The sequence below is a fragment of the Colius striatus genome, chromosome 2 (assembly GCF_028858725.1).
Source record: "Colius striatus isolate bColStr4 chromosome 2, bColStr4.1.hap1, whole genome shotgun sequence".
NCBI classification, from domain to species: Eukaryota; Metazoa; Chordata; class Aves; order Coliiformes; family Coliidae; genus Colius; species Colius striatus.
The window spans coordinates 76,295,626-76,309,408 of NC_084760.1; the positions used below are offsets into that span (position 1 = coordinate 76,295,626).

General features: G+C 42.2%; 1 protein-coding gene across 1 annotated transcript in view; it reads left to right on the top strand.

The window, feature by feature from the left end:
* The window catches only part of LOC104563640 (opsin-5-like), a 30,238-nt gene extending 19,950 nt beyond the window's left edge, over positions 1–10,288 (top strand). Inside the window, exons 3-6 of the mRNA XM_061991065.1 lie at positions 1,124–1,223; positions 4,542–4,646; positions 7,483–7,706; positions 9,848–10,288. Of these exons, the coding sequence (XP_061847049.1) occupies positions 1,124–1,223; positions 4,542–4,646; positions 7,483–7,706; positions 9,848–10,288 (870 nt within the window). The remainder of the gene's footprint in view (positions 1–1,123; positions 1,224–4,541; positions 4,647–7,482; positions 7,707–9,847) is intronic.
* The last annotated feature ends 3,495 nt before the right edge of the window (positions 10,289–13,783 follow it).

The following is a 13,783-nucleotide window of genomic DNA, read 5'->3' on the forward strand; positions in this document are numbered from 1 at the left end:
TACTAAGAAAAAACATTAACGAAAGAAATGATGAAGCAACCCTTTCCTAACCTTTCACCCAATTTAATGTGTACAATCTGCCATGGTCTCAGCTTTAAGCCTGGATTAAAGCCCCAGATTCAGTGCTGGGATAAACTGAATTCCACAGGAGTTGTTCCCATTCACACAAAGACAGTTTGTTCCTGTAGAATAATGATGTGTCTTTCTACGGATAATGTCGCCACTTGAATGCCAAGTCACAGGTCAGAGATACTTGTTTAAAATTGCTGCTTCACTCGGTATAAAACTGGCACCTCCAGGAGCTTCTCTGCTCTAGCTGGGTTGGTATATTACTGCAAGATGATGAAAAACTGCGTGCCTCCAGTGTTTTGCTTCGATATTTCCCAGTGAGATAGTGCTCTTAGCAGATGGCTACATCCATCTCCACTACAGTCAGCAGCGACTTCCTTCCTATACCCATAAGTGAGACTGGCAGAGCTGTAATCGCTCTACACATGTATCTGTCCCGAGGCGCTGATATCAGTGGGAGCTTGCACAGCAGTACAGCTCTGCCTGCGTCAGTCAGAGGGGGTCAGGATCAGGGATTAATAAGCAGCAGGCAATCAGCAGCACCAAGGTTGAGACTCAATCTATTGGAATGATTTAGCTTTGGATAGGTTTATTTCATTTTTTAAAAAGCTCTTCTTACACAGCCAAGCCCATTACCTCTTACATTCCTCTCTCTTTGGCCTAAATTTTGACGGATTCAGATGGCACGTTTGTTCTGCCTAAGCAGGGCAGCTGCATCCAGTGTATTTTTGCCTATTCAGGATTTTTCTTCTTTTCAGTTCAACCTTTTTCTCCTTCATTTGGCGAGTCATTTCAGGGAAGCACAGATGCAAAGGCATGTTTGCTTGTTTATTTTACATATGTGACAGAGCACTTATATAATTTTTGAACATTTACCTGCTCACTGATCCTAGAGAAGATAACTGCACCTGACATTTTATGTTTCCCTGCTAGTTGGGTTTCTGGAAACACCTTCAAGAGCATTAACATGAAAATTACAGGAGCAATCCTTGTGGTTATTTCCCCCTTTAGCTCTCTGCAGTAAAAGAACATCCTGCACTGCTTTGTTTTCCAGATTGATGGCTTCCTGACGCTTCTCTTTGGTCTGGCTAGCATTAATACCCTTACAGTAATTAGTGTGACTCGCTACATCAAGGGCTGCCATCCTGAGAGAGGTAAGGAATAAAGGCAACTGCAGTTTTTCCTTCATCGAACCTGGTGCAAATCTGTATTTCTTTCAGTCACAGGCTCTATCAAATATAAATTTGATGCACTGGAAATGAGAACATAATGCAGTCATTTATATTACCAAAAATGTCTGAATAGAATCTCTCATGGTTAACCCCAATAAGGGCCAAACTATTACTAGCACATTTTGGTCACCATGGGTTACATTCACCCTCATGCTAAAGATACCACAGGTCCTCCTGACCCTCTATATTCGTCAAAATGCAACTTAAATGGCTCCTAAGTGATGAATTCATTGCTGTCTAGATCTCACTGTACGCAATGAATTTCCTCTTCTATGAAACGATGTTTGGGAAGTTGACAGTCATTGATGAGACCCTTGGTTCAGAAGGCTGCCATACATAGAAACATTTTCACTCTTCAGGGTGTTGTACCAGGGTCTGAAAACAGCAGGCACTATGCGTTGCTTTAGATGGTATGGTGGTTTAGCGCAATGTCCACCAAGTCATAAAATCACTCTCCCACTGGACAGGAGAGAGAGAGATAAATATAACAAACAGCTTGCAAATTGAGATAAGGATGGAGAGATCACTCGGCAATTAGCGTCACGGGCAAAACAGACTCAACTTAGGGAGAAAAAGGTTTGATTTATTAAAGAAACAATAAGAGCAGGGAGATGAGAAATAAAATCGTCTTAAAAACACCTCCCCCCACCCCTCCCTCTTCCCAGGGCTCCCTTTCCTTTCCCCCCCAGTGGTGTAGGGGATGGGGGCTGCAGTCAGTTCATTACAGATGGACTTTGCCACTGCTTCTTCTCAGGGGGAGGCCTCCTCACACTTCCCACTGCTATAGTGTGGGGCCTCTCCCATGGGAGACAGTCCCTCATTAACTTCTCCAGTGTGGGTTGTTCCCATGGTCTGCAGCTCCTCACAAACTGCTCTGTCATGGGGCCTTCCACAGGGGCAGCTCCTCACACCCTGCCCCAATGTGGGTCATCCACCAGGAGAACAGTCCTTCAGGGACAGACTGCTTCAGCCTGTGTCTCTTACGGGATCACAGGTCCTGACAGCAAACCTGCTCTGGCATGGGCACCTCCCCCATGAACTCCTAGGTCCTGCCAGGAACTTGCTCCAGGATGAACTTCTTACCAAGTCACAGCCTCCTTCAGGCATCCACCTGCTTCAGTGTGAGCTCCTCCACGGGCTGCGAGTGCATCTCTGCTTCCTGGTGGTCCTCCATGGACTGCAGGGGGACAACCTGCTTCACCATGGTTCTCACCACATATCACAGGGGAGCCTTTTCAGTGCCTAAGCACCCTCCACCCCCTCTTTCTCCACTGACCTTGGTGTCTGCGGAGATGTTTTAACATTCTCCCTACCTGTTGCTCCTGCAGTTTTGCAACTGCGCAACAACTTCTCCTTCTCAAATATGTTTTTCACAGAAGTATTACCCCCATCACTAATTGGCTAGGCCTGGGTCAAGTGTGGGGTTCAGTGTAGAATTGTCTGGTCTTAACCCTGTGAGCTACACGGGAAGCTTCTCGTAACTCTTTGTTTAAAGAAGCCACCCCTGTAGCCACCCTGAGAAAACCTGTCCCATTACCAAAAAACCTGTCCCAGGCGAAAACACTACAATGGAACTGGGAACGTTCAGTCTGCACACCTTGCCTCCAGTTTTTGTAGCATTGTGCAACCTGCCATGGGGGAACCCCATGCCTCTCTGGCCTCCCCTTGGTGGGCAGTTTCACACCACATGAGATGAAAACTGCTCCTACCATGCCCAGAACTGACCATGACCTGACTCTGCCCAGACAGTCCCAGTCTCCTTCCTGTCTCCCAGATCTGCAAATCAGCATCACTACAACTTCACATCCACACTTCTTCCTTCTCTACTGTCCTGTTGATCTGCAACTTGAACATCTCAAACAACCACTGTTCATTACTCTCTCTGGTGCTATAAACCTTTTATTAACAACTTTTCTTTTTTTAAAAAAAATATTTAGTTATTTTATTAAATGGTGGTATAAATGCCTTTGTAAAGGCATATGAGTGTCTCACTGTACAAATCTGGTCTGAAATACTTTCCATGTTTCTTGCCCTGTGAAGTCTTCATCAGCAAGTCATATAATATGCCATCATCTACCCCTTTCCCTTTATGCCTCTTTATATCACCACGTTCACCCCAGGCTCTCCCTTTCACAGGATCAGCAGAAACTTTTCCTCAACATTCATCCTGGACCTCCTGCCTGCTGAGAACTTTGACTTTCACTGAGATCCTTATGTTATCTCTCTTTTTTATACCTATACCATCCATAAATTCTCCTTACTCTTCCTTTCACTCATCCTTAGATAAGGTATCAATTTTTCGTGCCTTTGTTACCACTGGCTTGCACCATCTTTCAGTCAGAAACCTATAAATGTCTGTGGGAAAAGCATACATAAATACACTGGATGCATCATCTGATTTTTTTTTCTAGAAGCATAAGTTGTACTAGGTGTGAAAACAACTTCTGCAGAGAGATACTTGTTCCACAGGAAGTTCTTCTGCAACTTGTTGTGATGATAGACTTGTTGAAGTTAATTTTCAACACAAACTGCTGTTGGAACTGCTAGAATTTGGCTGTGATGTATTTTACATCTTACATTAATTGCATATTATGAAGTCATATTTAAAATTCACATTTCTTTTGCAAAGCTGAGGGTGTGCATAATTTATGTTTGCCTCTTGAGGAAATCTGAGCAAGTACCCAGTATAACTTTATAGAAATGTCCAGGAATAAAGATTGGTGGAGGCATACATTTTTTCCACATAAACAAAGAAAAAAACACAATATATGGTAACGGCAAAACAGGTTAAGTAATTTGTATTGAACAGATAGTCTAATTTGAGCATTTAATGTATTTTCTCCCTTTTAACAGAGAAAACCTTGAAATGATAAAGAAAACCTTCTGAATTCGGACTTAACCTTCTTCATTTCTCTGTAAAACTTAACACAGAACTATTTCCTGCTTTTTACAAAACTGCAAAACATAAGTGTAGAATTTCCTAACTCTGCAGTGCGCAACAAACACATTGTCTCCTGCTTAAAAGCCATTCATTTACACTGTTCACAAATGGGCTTGAACACAAGCCTGATAGATGCTTTGAATTGTAAGTTTTTCTTATGCATATGCACTCTTTTTGTCTTTTTTTTTTTTAAATAGCTGTATTTTCCTTATTAGCTGTTGGTGTAGGAGTGCATTTAGATTTCAGACATATGTTTTTCTTCCTAGATGTTGTTTTCTGACTGAACCATGCCATTGCAGGTCACTGCATCAGCAACAGCAGTATGATGGTGTCTCTGGTTCTCATTTGGATAGCAGCTTTCTTCTGGTCAGCGGCTCCTTTACTCGGCTGGGGCAGTTATACAGGTAACACGTATCTTTTAGTTTTACTTACGTGGCACCTCTACACTCAACTGAACAGAGATACTTACCTTTCTTTCTTGCTGTTTATGATAAATCAGATCAATTATAAGTGGAATTGAGAAACTCATTCACCATGTGTGACGTGGTCAGAATGTTGCCTTCTTTGGTATCAGCTATAAAGAGATTTACTTTTTTCAAGATATCACAGGAAAGACTTGGACCAAGTGCATATTACCTATGAAAAAAAGAGAGGCCAGAAATGTTTGACATGGTTAAGCAATGAGATAAAGGAAGCTATCAAAAGAGCTTCAAAAACTCTCAAGATTAGAAAGCTACAAAAAGAACACAAGTTCCAGCAAGTTAAACTTGAAACTACAATAAGACAAGCCAGGAAGACTTGGTGAAACAGTTTGTTGAAAATATGAAAACTAACAAAGCAGGAGAAGAAAAATATGTCAGAAAGTCTGTCAGTCCAAGAAGTAACTAGGTTGCAAGACAAGGCCATAACAAAAAAGGAGAAGGGAAAAAAGGGAAAAATTTTTACACTGAGGTAATTAAATAGCTAAGGGATATTTGCATACAAAAAAAACCCATCATGGGGAAAAGCTGGAGAAATTGTCTCAAATTTGACTAATCTCTAGGAACAAATGGTAATGATTCAGGAAGTCCCAACAACTGAATTCACGTGACTAAAATCATCCAGCATTTATCTGCCTGGATCTGTAGGCATCTGTGTCCTTTGAGAAGTCATGAAATCTATTAAGATTTATTAAAGCAGTTATGAGAATATATCCTCTTACTGGACTCTTGAAGTGTGGGTGTGAGAAAAGCACCCATTTCTATGATTGATTAAATCTTCTATCTTTCCCAATGCAAAATGTTACCAGGATACTAGGCTCAATAGATCTTTTATTTGAGACAAAACAAAACTGAATGTTTTTGCACTCTGAATATGTCATAAACTTGAGGGGGTGGAACTGTTCATTTTCTGCATATCTTCTGGGAATCTGTGATCTCTTGTTAACTCTTCATTTATAACAGGGTTTCTGATGTCCTTTTTCTGGCCTTAAACTGGAGCCAAAGGGCTCCAGTGATTCTTGGGCATCACTGCCTTGTCATGATATCCAAGTGCCCTCACGGATCCTGTTTGTACTTCAGATTCATTCCCTGACAGTGGTCTTCAAGACCTCTCCTATGAGCACTAGGAACAGTTTCAGGTTCCTGGGCTATCTAATTCTAAACACATTTTCCCTGAGCTGCTCCCATGGAGATGTGGGAACTCTGCAATGGCAAGTCCGGCAGCTGGCGCAGATGCTGGCAGACCACAGCACATTACACCTGCCTCCCTTGGACTTGTCACTTCTACACAGCAGTTGCAGGGGTCCCCAGGACCCAGTGGGTTTTTGGAAATGCCACTTGCCAGTCTCCCTGCAGAGGCAGGGAAACACAGCTCTGAATTCTGACTCAAAGAAAATCTGCAGGATTTTCTTTACACGTTGTCTGGAGGACACTTTCATTTCTCAGTCAAAAGTTTTCACAAGCCAGAAACCTGGAATTAATCCAGATTTTACGGTTATCTCTTTGAATCTTGAGATCTACTGATGAAAAAGGCAAAAGAGACAAAACCCTACTTTTCTTACCAAACATATCCAGATAGCAACACCTAGAGCATTTGGTGACGAAAATACAGAGTTCTTTTTGATAAGAATCATAAAAGACATTTTAATCTTCTGTTCCTTTAATTCATCTTGTCTAAACCTATCACCCATGAGGAATTCAGGGATTTTTTTTTCCTTCAGAATTATCACTGGATGTCTGGGAGAGACCTATTGCTAAATCACTAGAGTTTCTCCTGTATTGTATCTAAAGGACTTGTTAATACTTGACTTGCATAATTTTGGTTCATGCTCCATTTATTTAAAATTCAATTTGCTGCCATAGCTGTCAAGAAAAAAAACCCAAATACATTTTACTCTACTTAAAAAGAAAAATTGACAATTCAGAATCTATAGAAAACCTCTAATGTTATCAGAGTTTTCTATCAGGACACATTTGTAAACTCTTCAGAGGGTCAAAAGAAGCAAACTATTCTTCATACAAATATTTAAGCAGAGACTCCACCTTATTCCCACTGCCTTTCCTTTAAGTAACTGATCAGGTAGTGTCCTTTTGTAAATCCTATTAGCTGCAAATCCTGCAATCTGTCTGACTTCATTTTTAAAGACCTGAAGGTGCTCTGCAGTTGCAGGACTGTATTATTCCCACTTAGAAACATGTCTCATATTTCTAAGTATTTATGTTTCATCCTTCCATAATCTTTATCATTAGCTGTATCAATTTGCTCTCATGGCTCTTGCTACAGTAAAAATATAATTGCCTTTTTATTTCTGTTAAAAAACCAATATTTTTATTTCCTACTCTTCTATTTAAGCACTGACTACACTTGTCATTTTTTCTGTTTACAATTGCTTGTTATGCTGTTATAGTGCTAATCTTAGGAACTTACTATGTAGAAGATTATTACAAATAAGAGTAGAAAACACTCAAGAATATAAAATGTACTGAATTATTACCTTTTTTTTCCCCTAATGAAGTATCACACTTTCCTATCCTGAAACAGTTTGTGCACTATAGATTTACACTGGAAATCTAAACTGGATAGAATGATAATACACATTTGCTAAGGTCTAGCTGGTCTTGAAAAATTGCTTCTGTAGGAAATTATGTCATGAGTCATTAATTCTGAAAGATTAATCCATTCCTTGGTGCTTAAAAGAAGAAAAATACAGCATTTGAACTGAATTCTAGAAATGCTAACCAACTGATTTTTGCTTTCCAGATCGTATGTATGGCACATGTGAGATAGACTGGGCAAAAGCCAACTTCTCTACAATCTACAAGTCCTACATTGTCTCCATTTTTATCTGCTGCTTTTTCCTACCTGTCTCTGTCATGGTCTTCTCCTATGTGTCTATTATCAATACTGTCAAGCTAAGCCATGCATTAACAGGACTGGGTGATCCCACAGACAGACAGAGGAGAATAGAGCAGGATGTCACCAGGGTGAGTTTGGGTTTCAAGTTGGGTGGGATTTATCTCAATGAAAGCTGTCTTTCCAAAAATTGGTCCCAGCTAGGTCAGAAGTGAACAAAACCAATCAGTCTCATTTCATTTATCTATAATCTCTAGTGACAGAATCTGAACTTTGTGAAGAATATGAGATTTGTTTAAAACTCCTACCTGATCAGCTAGCTAATATTGGTCCTGCATCACAAGTGAAAAATAATCTAATCGTAGTGGGTTATACAGCAAAAACCCAAAAATTCGTTTTGGCATACAGTCTTTTCTTGCAGAAGTTTTTACTTCTGAGCAAACACAAAAGTTGCAGTGGAGCTGTCATGGTTTGGCCCAGCTAGCACAGCAGCACCACGACAGTCTCTCGCTTGGTGCCCCCATTCACCTCCACCCTGGTTAGGATGGCAAAAGCCCCAGCGAAATGGGAGTAAAAAGATGAGCAAGATTGTTGTGGATTAAGGCAAGGGCAGGGAGGGCTCGCTGCCAATTATAGTTCTTGGCAAAACAGACTCCAGTACTTGACTTAGAGAGGAAAGTAGGAAAGTTTATTCTACAAGAAACAGAACGGAATAAAAGTAAAAAGGGGGTAGGATGATGAGAAAATTACAATCAGCACTTTAAGATCTCCCTCCCCCATCCCTCCTTTCTTCCCAGGCCCAGCTCACTGCTCCCGATATCTCTACCTCCTCTGGCCTCAATGGCTCAGGGGGGCAGTGAATGGGGGATGTGGTCAGTCTCCCACAGATGGGCTCCGCCACTTCTGTCTTCTCAGAAGAGGACGACTCCTGGCATTCTTCCCCTGCTCCAACACGGGGTCCCTCCCCTGGGACACAGTCCTTAACAAACTTCTCTGGTGCAGGTTCTTCCAAGCAGCTGCAGCTTCTGCCGATAAAGAGTCCCTCACATGGCACACAGTCCTTGGTGAATATCTGGTGTGGATTCTTTGCCATGGTTGTAGTTTCTGCAGTTACAGGGTCCCTTTCTCGGGACAAGGCCTCTTTCTGGGCATAAGTTTAATGAGCTGCTTTGTCATGGGTTCCTCCCCACAGTTAAAGCTGTGGATATTGGGTCCCTTCCTCGGGACACAGCCTGCTCTGGCCATAGTGATACAGGGTCCCTCCTTCGGGACACAGCCTCTTCCGGTCATAGTTTTAAAGAAGAAAATCACTGCCCCTGGCTCGGGGTCTGCAGTGAAGTGGTTGGGTCCCCCCCACGGGACACGGCCTCCTCCGGCCATAGTCACTGTCCCTGGCTCAGGGCCTTTAATGAAGTGAATCCCTGCCCCTGGACTGGGGCCAGCTGTAGCAAAATAAGTCTCTGCCCCTGATATGGGGTCATTATCAAAATGAGTCTCTACTGCTGATGTGGGATCTTTAAAGAAATGAAAATAAATCTCAGCTTCACCAGTCCTCTCCATAGAAAGCAGGGGAGTCTCTGCTCCAGCACACCTTCTCCTCCTTTCATCACTGACCTTGGAGTCCGCATAGTTGTTTCTCTCACTGTTCCTACTCCATGCACCACCACCAGCCAGAAGAAGGGACAGAAGAAGAAAGAAGCAGGAAGAAGATGGAGGAAGAAACCTCCTCTTCCAGCTTCTTCTTAAAAAGTGATCGTGGAGGTGTCTAATTGGCTCAGCCCCAGAAGTGGGTCTGGCTCTGAGCTGGGGAGAGTTGCGAACAACTACTTACAGGGGCCATCTTTACAGCCCCTTCCCCCTTATCAGAAAAGGCTGTCATGTCAAACCATGACAGGAGCTTTCAATTTACTTACCATTGACTTAAGTGTACTCAAAATCTTCTGAATTCATATAAACATTCAGGAGACTGTAACTGTTTTAATTTCATTAAACTGAAATTTAATTTCATTAACTGTTTTAATTTCATTAAAACAGTTACCAGATGAGGCATTCCTCAAGCACACCATCAAAAATCTCAATATATAACTTCTAGGTCAGTCTGACTCCATTAAAGAAAACCCTTTGCCTGCCTGTGCTCTCCTTTGAGTCATACCCTCAGGACAATATGAATGTAGCCGTCCAGGCAAGTGTCCAGCCTTCTTCTCCCAAGGTATTGCTTTTTTGATGTTGTCTTTCAGAATAGATTTAAGACTATTCTCCTTCTGTTTTTTAGGTTTCTATCGTCATTTGCACAGCCTTCATTATTGCATGGTCTCCATATGCTGTCATCTCTATATGGTCTGCCTATGGTCATCCTGTGCCTAATCTTACCAGCATCCTTGCCAGTTTATTTGCTAAGTCTGCCAGCTTTTACAATCCCATTATCTACTTTGGAATGAGCTCCAAATTTCGAAGGGACATTTTCATTTTGTTCCATTGTGCCAAGGAAATCAAGGACCCTGTGAAGCTCAAACGTTTCAAGAAGCTCAAGCAAAAACAACAGGAGCCCTCTCAGAAAGAAGAAAAGTATGCAGGAGAAGTATATCCCTCACCAAGCCCTGATTCTGGAGTAGGAAGTCCAACCAACAGTCCACTTCCAGCAAACCGGGAAGAGTATTTTGGTATTCTTGATACACCATCTAATAACCCTGATATTGAATGTGATAGACTGTAAATTTTGCGGACACAACACACGTACCTGCATTGTGTTCAGTAAGACCCTCTTCAGATCAGTGCTCGAGTGATTTTGCAGTCCATCTGTTTCTTGCTATAGCACTGATGACTGCACAAGTCAAACAAATCAGACAGTAAAGTGGTATTTTCCTTCTATGTAGGTACAAAATGCTACAAAGCACACCCAACACCAGAAACATTTGATTTGCAGATGCATGAAAAGAAGACTGACTTGTAAAGAACAGGCATTAACTAGCAAAAATAATTAGTATGTTCCTACTCAAATTTTACTGATTAGAAGATCACACTTCCAAGCATGTCTTCTGCTCTTCAACAGTCACAGCCACATAGGATCGTTTTAGCTCCGTGGTGCTGCACAGCCCAGGCTGTAGCAGATAATGGACCCTGCTGAGATTGCTGTGGAGGAGCTTCAGTTCCAATGGCTGTGAGCTGGTAGGCAAAGCCCTCTGCTTGCTATGGACACCAAGCCATGCCCAGCATGGGGCTCCCAGGCCCCAGGCATGGATAGGTGTGCAGCTGGTTGCCTGTGCCTGACTCTGTCTGTGTCTATGCAAGTGGCAGAGTCTCCATCCCTTGAGATATTTAAAAGCTGTGTAGATGAGGTGCTGAGAGACATAGTTTAGTAGTGGGCTTAGCAGTCTTAGGTCAGTGGTTGATGATGTTAAATTTCTTTTCCAACCAAAATGATTCTATGATTCTATTAAGTGCTAGGATTTCTAGGTCTTGGCATTTTCTGGTCACTGTAGTCTAAACAGGGGCTTTGTTCTACTTGTTGTTGGGTCTATAGAATTATCTCCACCTTCCCTGACCTTCCCAAGGCCTGGCTGTAGCATCCAGATTTAGGAAAACTGGCCTTTAATTTTTATTGGTCTATCTCCAAAGTGGTTATTCTTCTACTTGACTATTAAGGTGCAGCAAAAGATGTTGTATGGGCAATGAAACAAAAAAATGACACTAAGGTTCTGAGTGTTGCAGATATAGAACTATTTACAAAACATAATCCAACACTTCACTGATGCTTCTAAAGATTTTGTACCTGCCTACAGGTAAAAAAATTACTTTTAGGTTAATGTAACTACGTAGCAATTAACAATAGTGAAATAAATAGATAAGCTGTAGGCTTAAATGAGTAGCAAGACTTTCAGATGTTATAATATTTAACTACCACACCAAGTTTATTTTACAGAATCAAAGCAAAGAAGTGTATCCTCATAATTCTCCTTCTTGGAAATTAACTGCATACTCAGAGACTTCTGTAAAAATGTGTCTGTATTAGCTGTGGAAATTGTGGACTGCTTGCAAGTTAAACAAGGAGGGAAAAAAGAAGGAAAAAAATCTCCAACAGCATTGGTTGCTAACCTCACTGCTATTTATGGCTTGTTGGAATCTCACCATCTGAGTGTGCTAAAATGTAGTTGTTTTGCAAAAGTATGCTTTTTCAGATGTGTTTCTTGGGAAAGTTACAAAGAGAGCCTGCCTTCATTTCCCCCATTACTCTATTTGTTTTGAAAAAAATCACCTGTGTTTTGAAGTTAAAAAACAAATAAACATTATAAGCAAAAGCAGGGAGCTGTGTTTTCCTTCATAGCCACAGATCTGAACTACAGGAGTATTCATTTTTGTGGAAAATTCTGAGATGTAGGTGTTATTTCATTACCATAAATAATTAAAAGCAAAAAAAGTAAACAGTTTGCTTTGAGTTAGAAGTACATGCCATAGCTGCAGAAATAGATTAAACCATTTAGGGCAAAATCCTGTCACAGCTGGATGAAGCCAGGCTGGGTTAGCCAAAGCTAGCATGCAGTTTTGAAAGCTTCTAGGTGTAGCATAAAATCCACCACAAAACCCCAAACTCTGCTAGACTGAGCCTTGTCACTGCTGAGAGTGCTTGGGTTTTTGCTCTAAATAAAGTGGAGTGCCATACATCCCCATCGGATGCAGTTCTCGGAGGTACCTGCAAGCTGAAGGTGTGCCAGACACCTGCCTGCAGAAGCTCCATGGCCATAGATGCCAGGCTAGCTTTTAATCTCTATTTCCACTAATTTATGGATAACTAGGGAGAATTCTTGCCCTGCTGCATTGTAGCAATTCTACTGTTCTGCAGGTTTCAGACTCTGACACAGAAAGATCTGAAAAGGGCAAGGCGGAAGGCAGAGCAACAAGTCCATTTCCAAGAATGCCCTCAAACCCCAGCTGAAATCTCTACTAATTCCTACACAACTGAGCATGTACAGTGAGGTTAAACTGAGGCAAGAGGAGGGAATAATAAAAGTAAATCAGAAGAGCAGAAGAAAAATATTAAAGGAGAACCAGATAAGTAAGGGAGTGAGGGGCTGAGAGCCAAAGGAGGCATACTTGATGAAAGACAACTAGAAACAGTCAACACAGAAAAAGCCTTGACTGGACTACAACAGACCTCCCTCCTGCAAGGGCTATGGCTATAGTCCTTTGTGGATATATGGTAATACCATGGGACTGCCTAACTGTAGAGCAGAATATCTGGTTTTGCAGGTTACACAGGGGAAAAGAGCATGGATACCTTTGCAGACACCAACCTGTGCTCCAGGTTCAGTACAGCAGCAGCACATTTGTCACAGAAGTTACTCACGTTAAAAAGCTTCCGGCTCTCACGCACCATGACACCAGCACGTGACTGAAGGCAGAAAAAAGATCCAGAATCCATTACTGCTGGAGTACAGGTATGGGAACGAGCTTCAGCATTTCAGTTGTGTCAATCAACACGAATTTGTAAAATGCTTTGCCTACGCCCTGCAGTTTCTCCCCTTGCCTCTAGTCCCACACATGCCTGGCCAAGGCTGGCTCCTTCTGCTGCCTCCACAGATAGGCTTGCCTACCAAGCCCACATGGCTGGTCAGGGAAGAGCACAGTATTCAGGGGCTTGAGACAGTCAGCAAGGATAGACATAGTCTGGATATTGGCCAAGAAGGCCAATAGCATCCTGGGATGCATCAAGAAGAATTTGGCCAGCAGGTCAAGGGAGGTTCTTCTTCCCCTCTACTCTGCCCTGGTGAGGCCTCATCTGGAGTACTGTGTCCAGTTCTGGGCTCCTCAGCTCAAGGACAGGGAAGTGCTGGAGAGAGTCCAGCGCAGGGCCACCAAGATGATCAGGGGACTGGAACATCTTTCATATGAGGAAAGACTGTGGGTATTGAGGCTATTTAGTCTAGAAAAGAGGAGACTGAGGGGAGATCTTATTAACATTTACAAATATCTAAATGGTGGGTGTCAGGAGTTTGGGGCATCTCTTTTTTCTACAGTGTCTATCAACAGGACAAGAGGTAATGGGATGAAGCTGAAACGCAAAAAGTTCCACTTAAACATAAGAAGAAACTATTTCACTGTGAGGGTGACAGAGCAGTGGAACAGGCTGCCCAGAGGGGTTGTGGAGTCTCCTTCCTTGGAGATCTTCAAGACCCACCTGGACATGTTCCTATGAGACCTGATCTAGATGAAC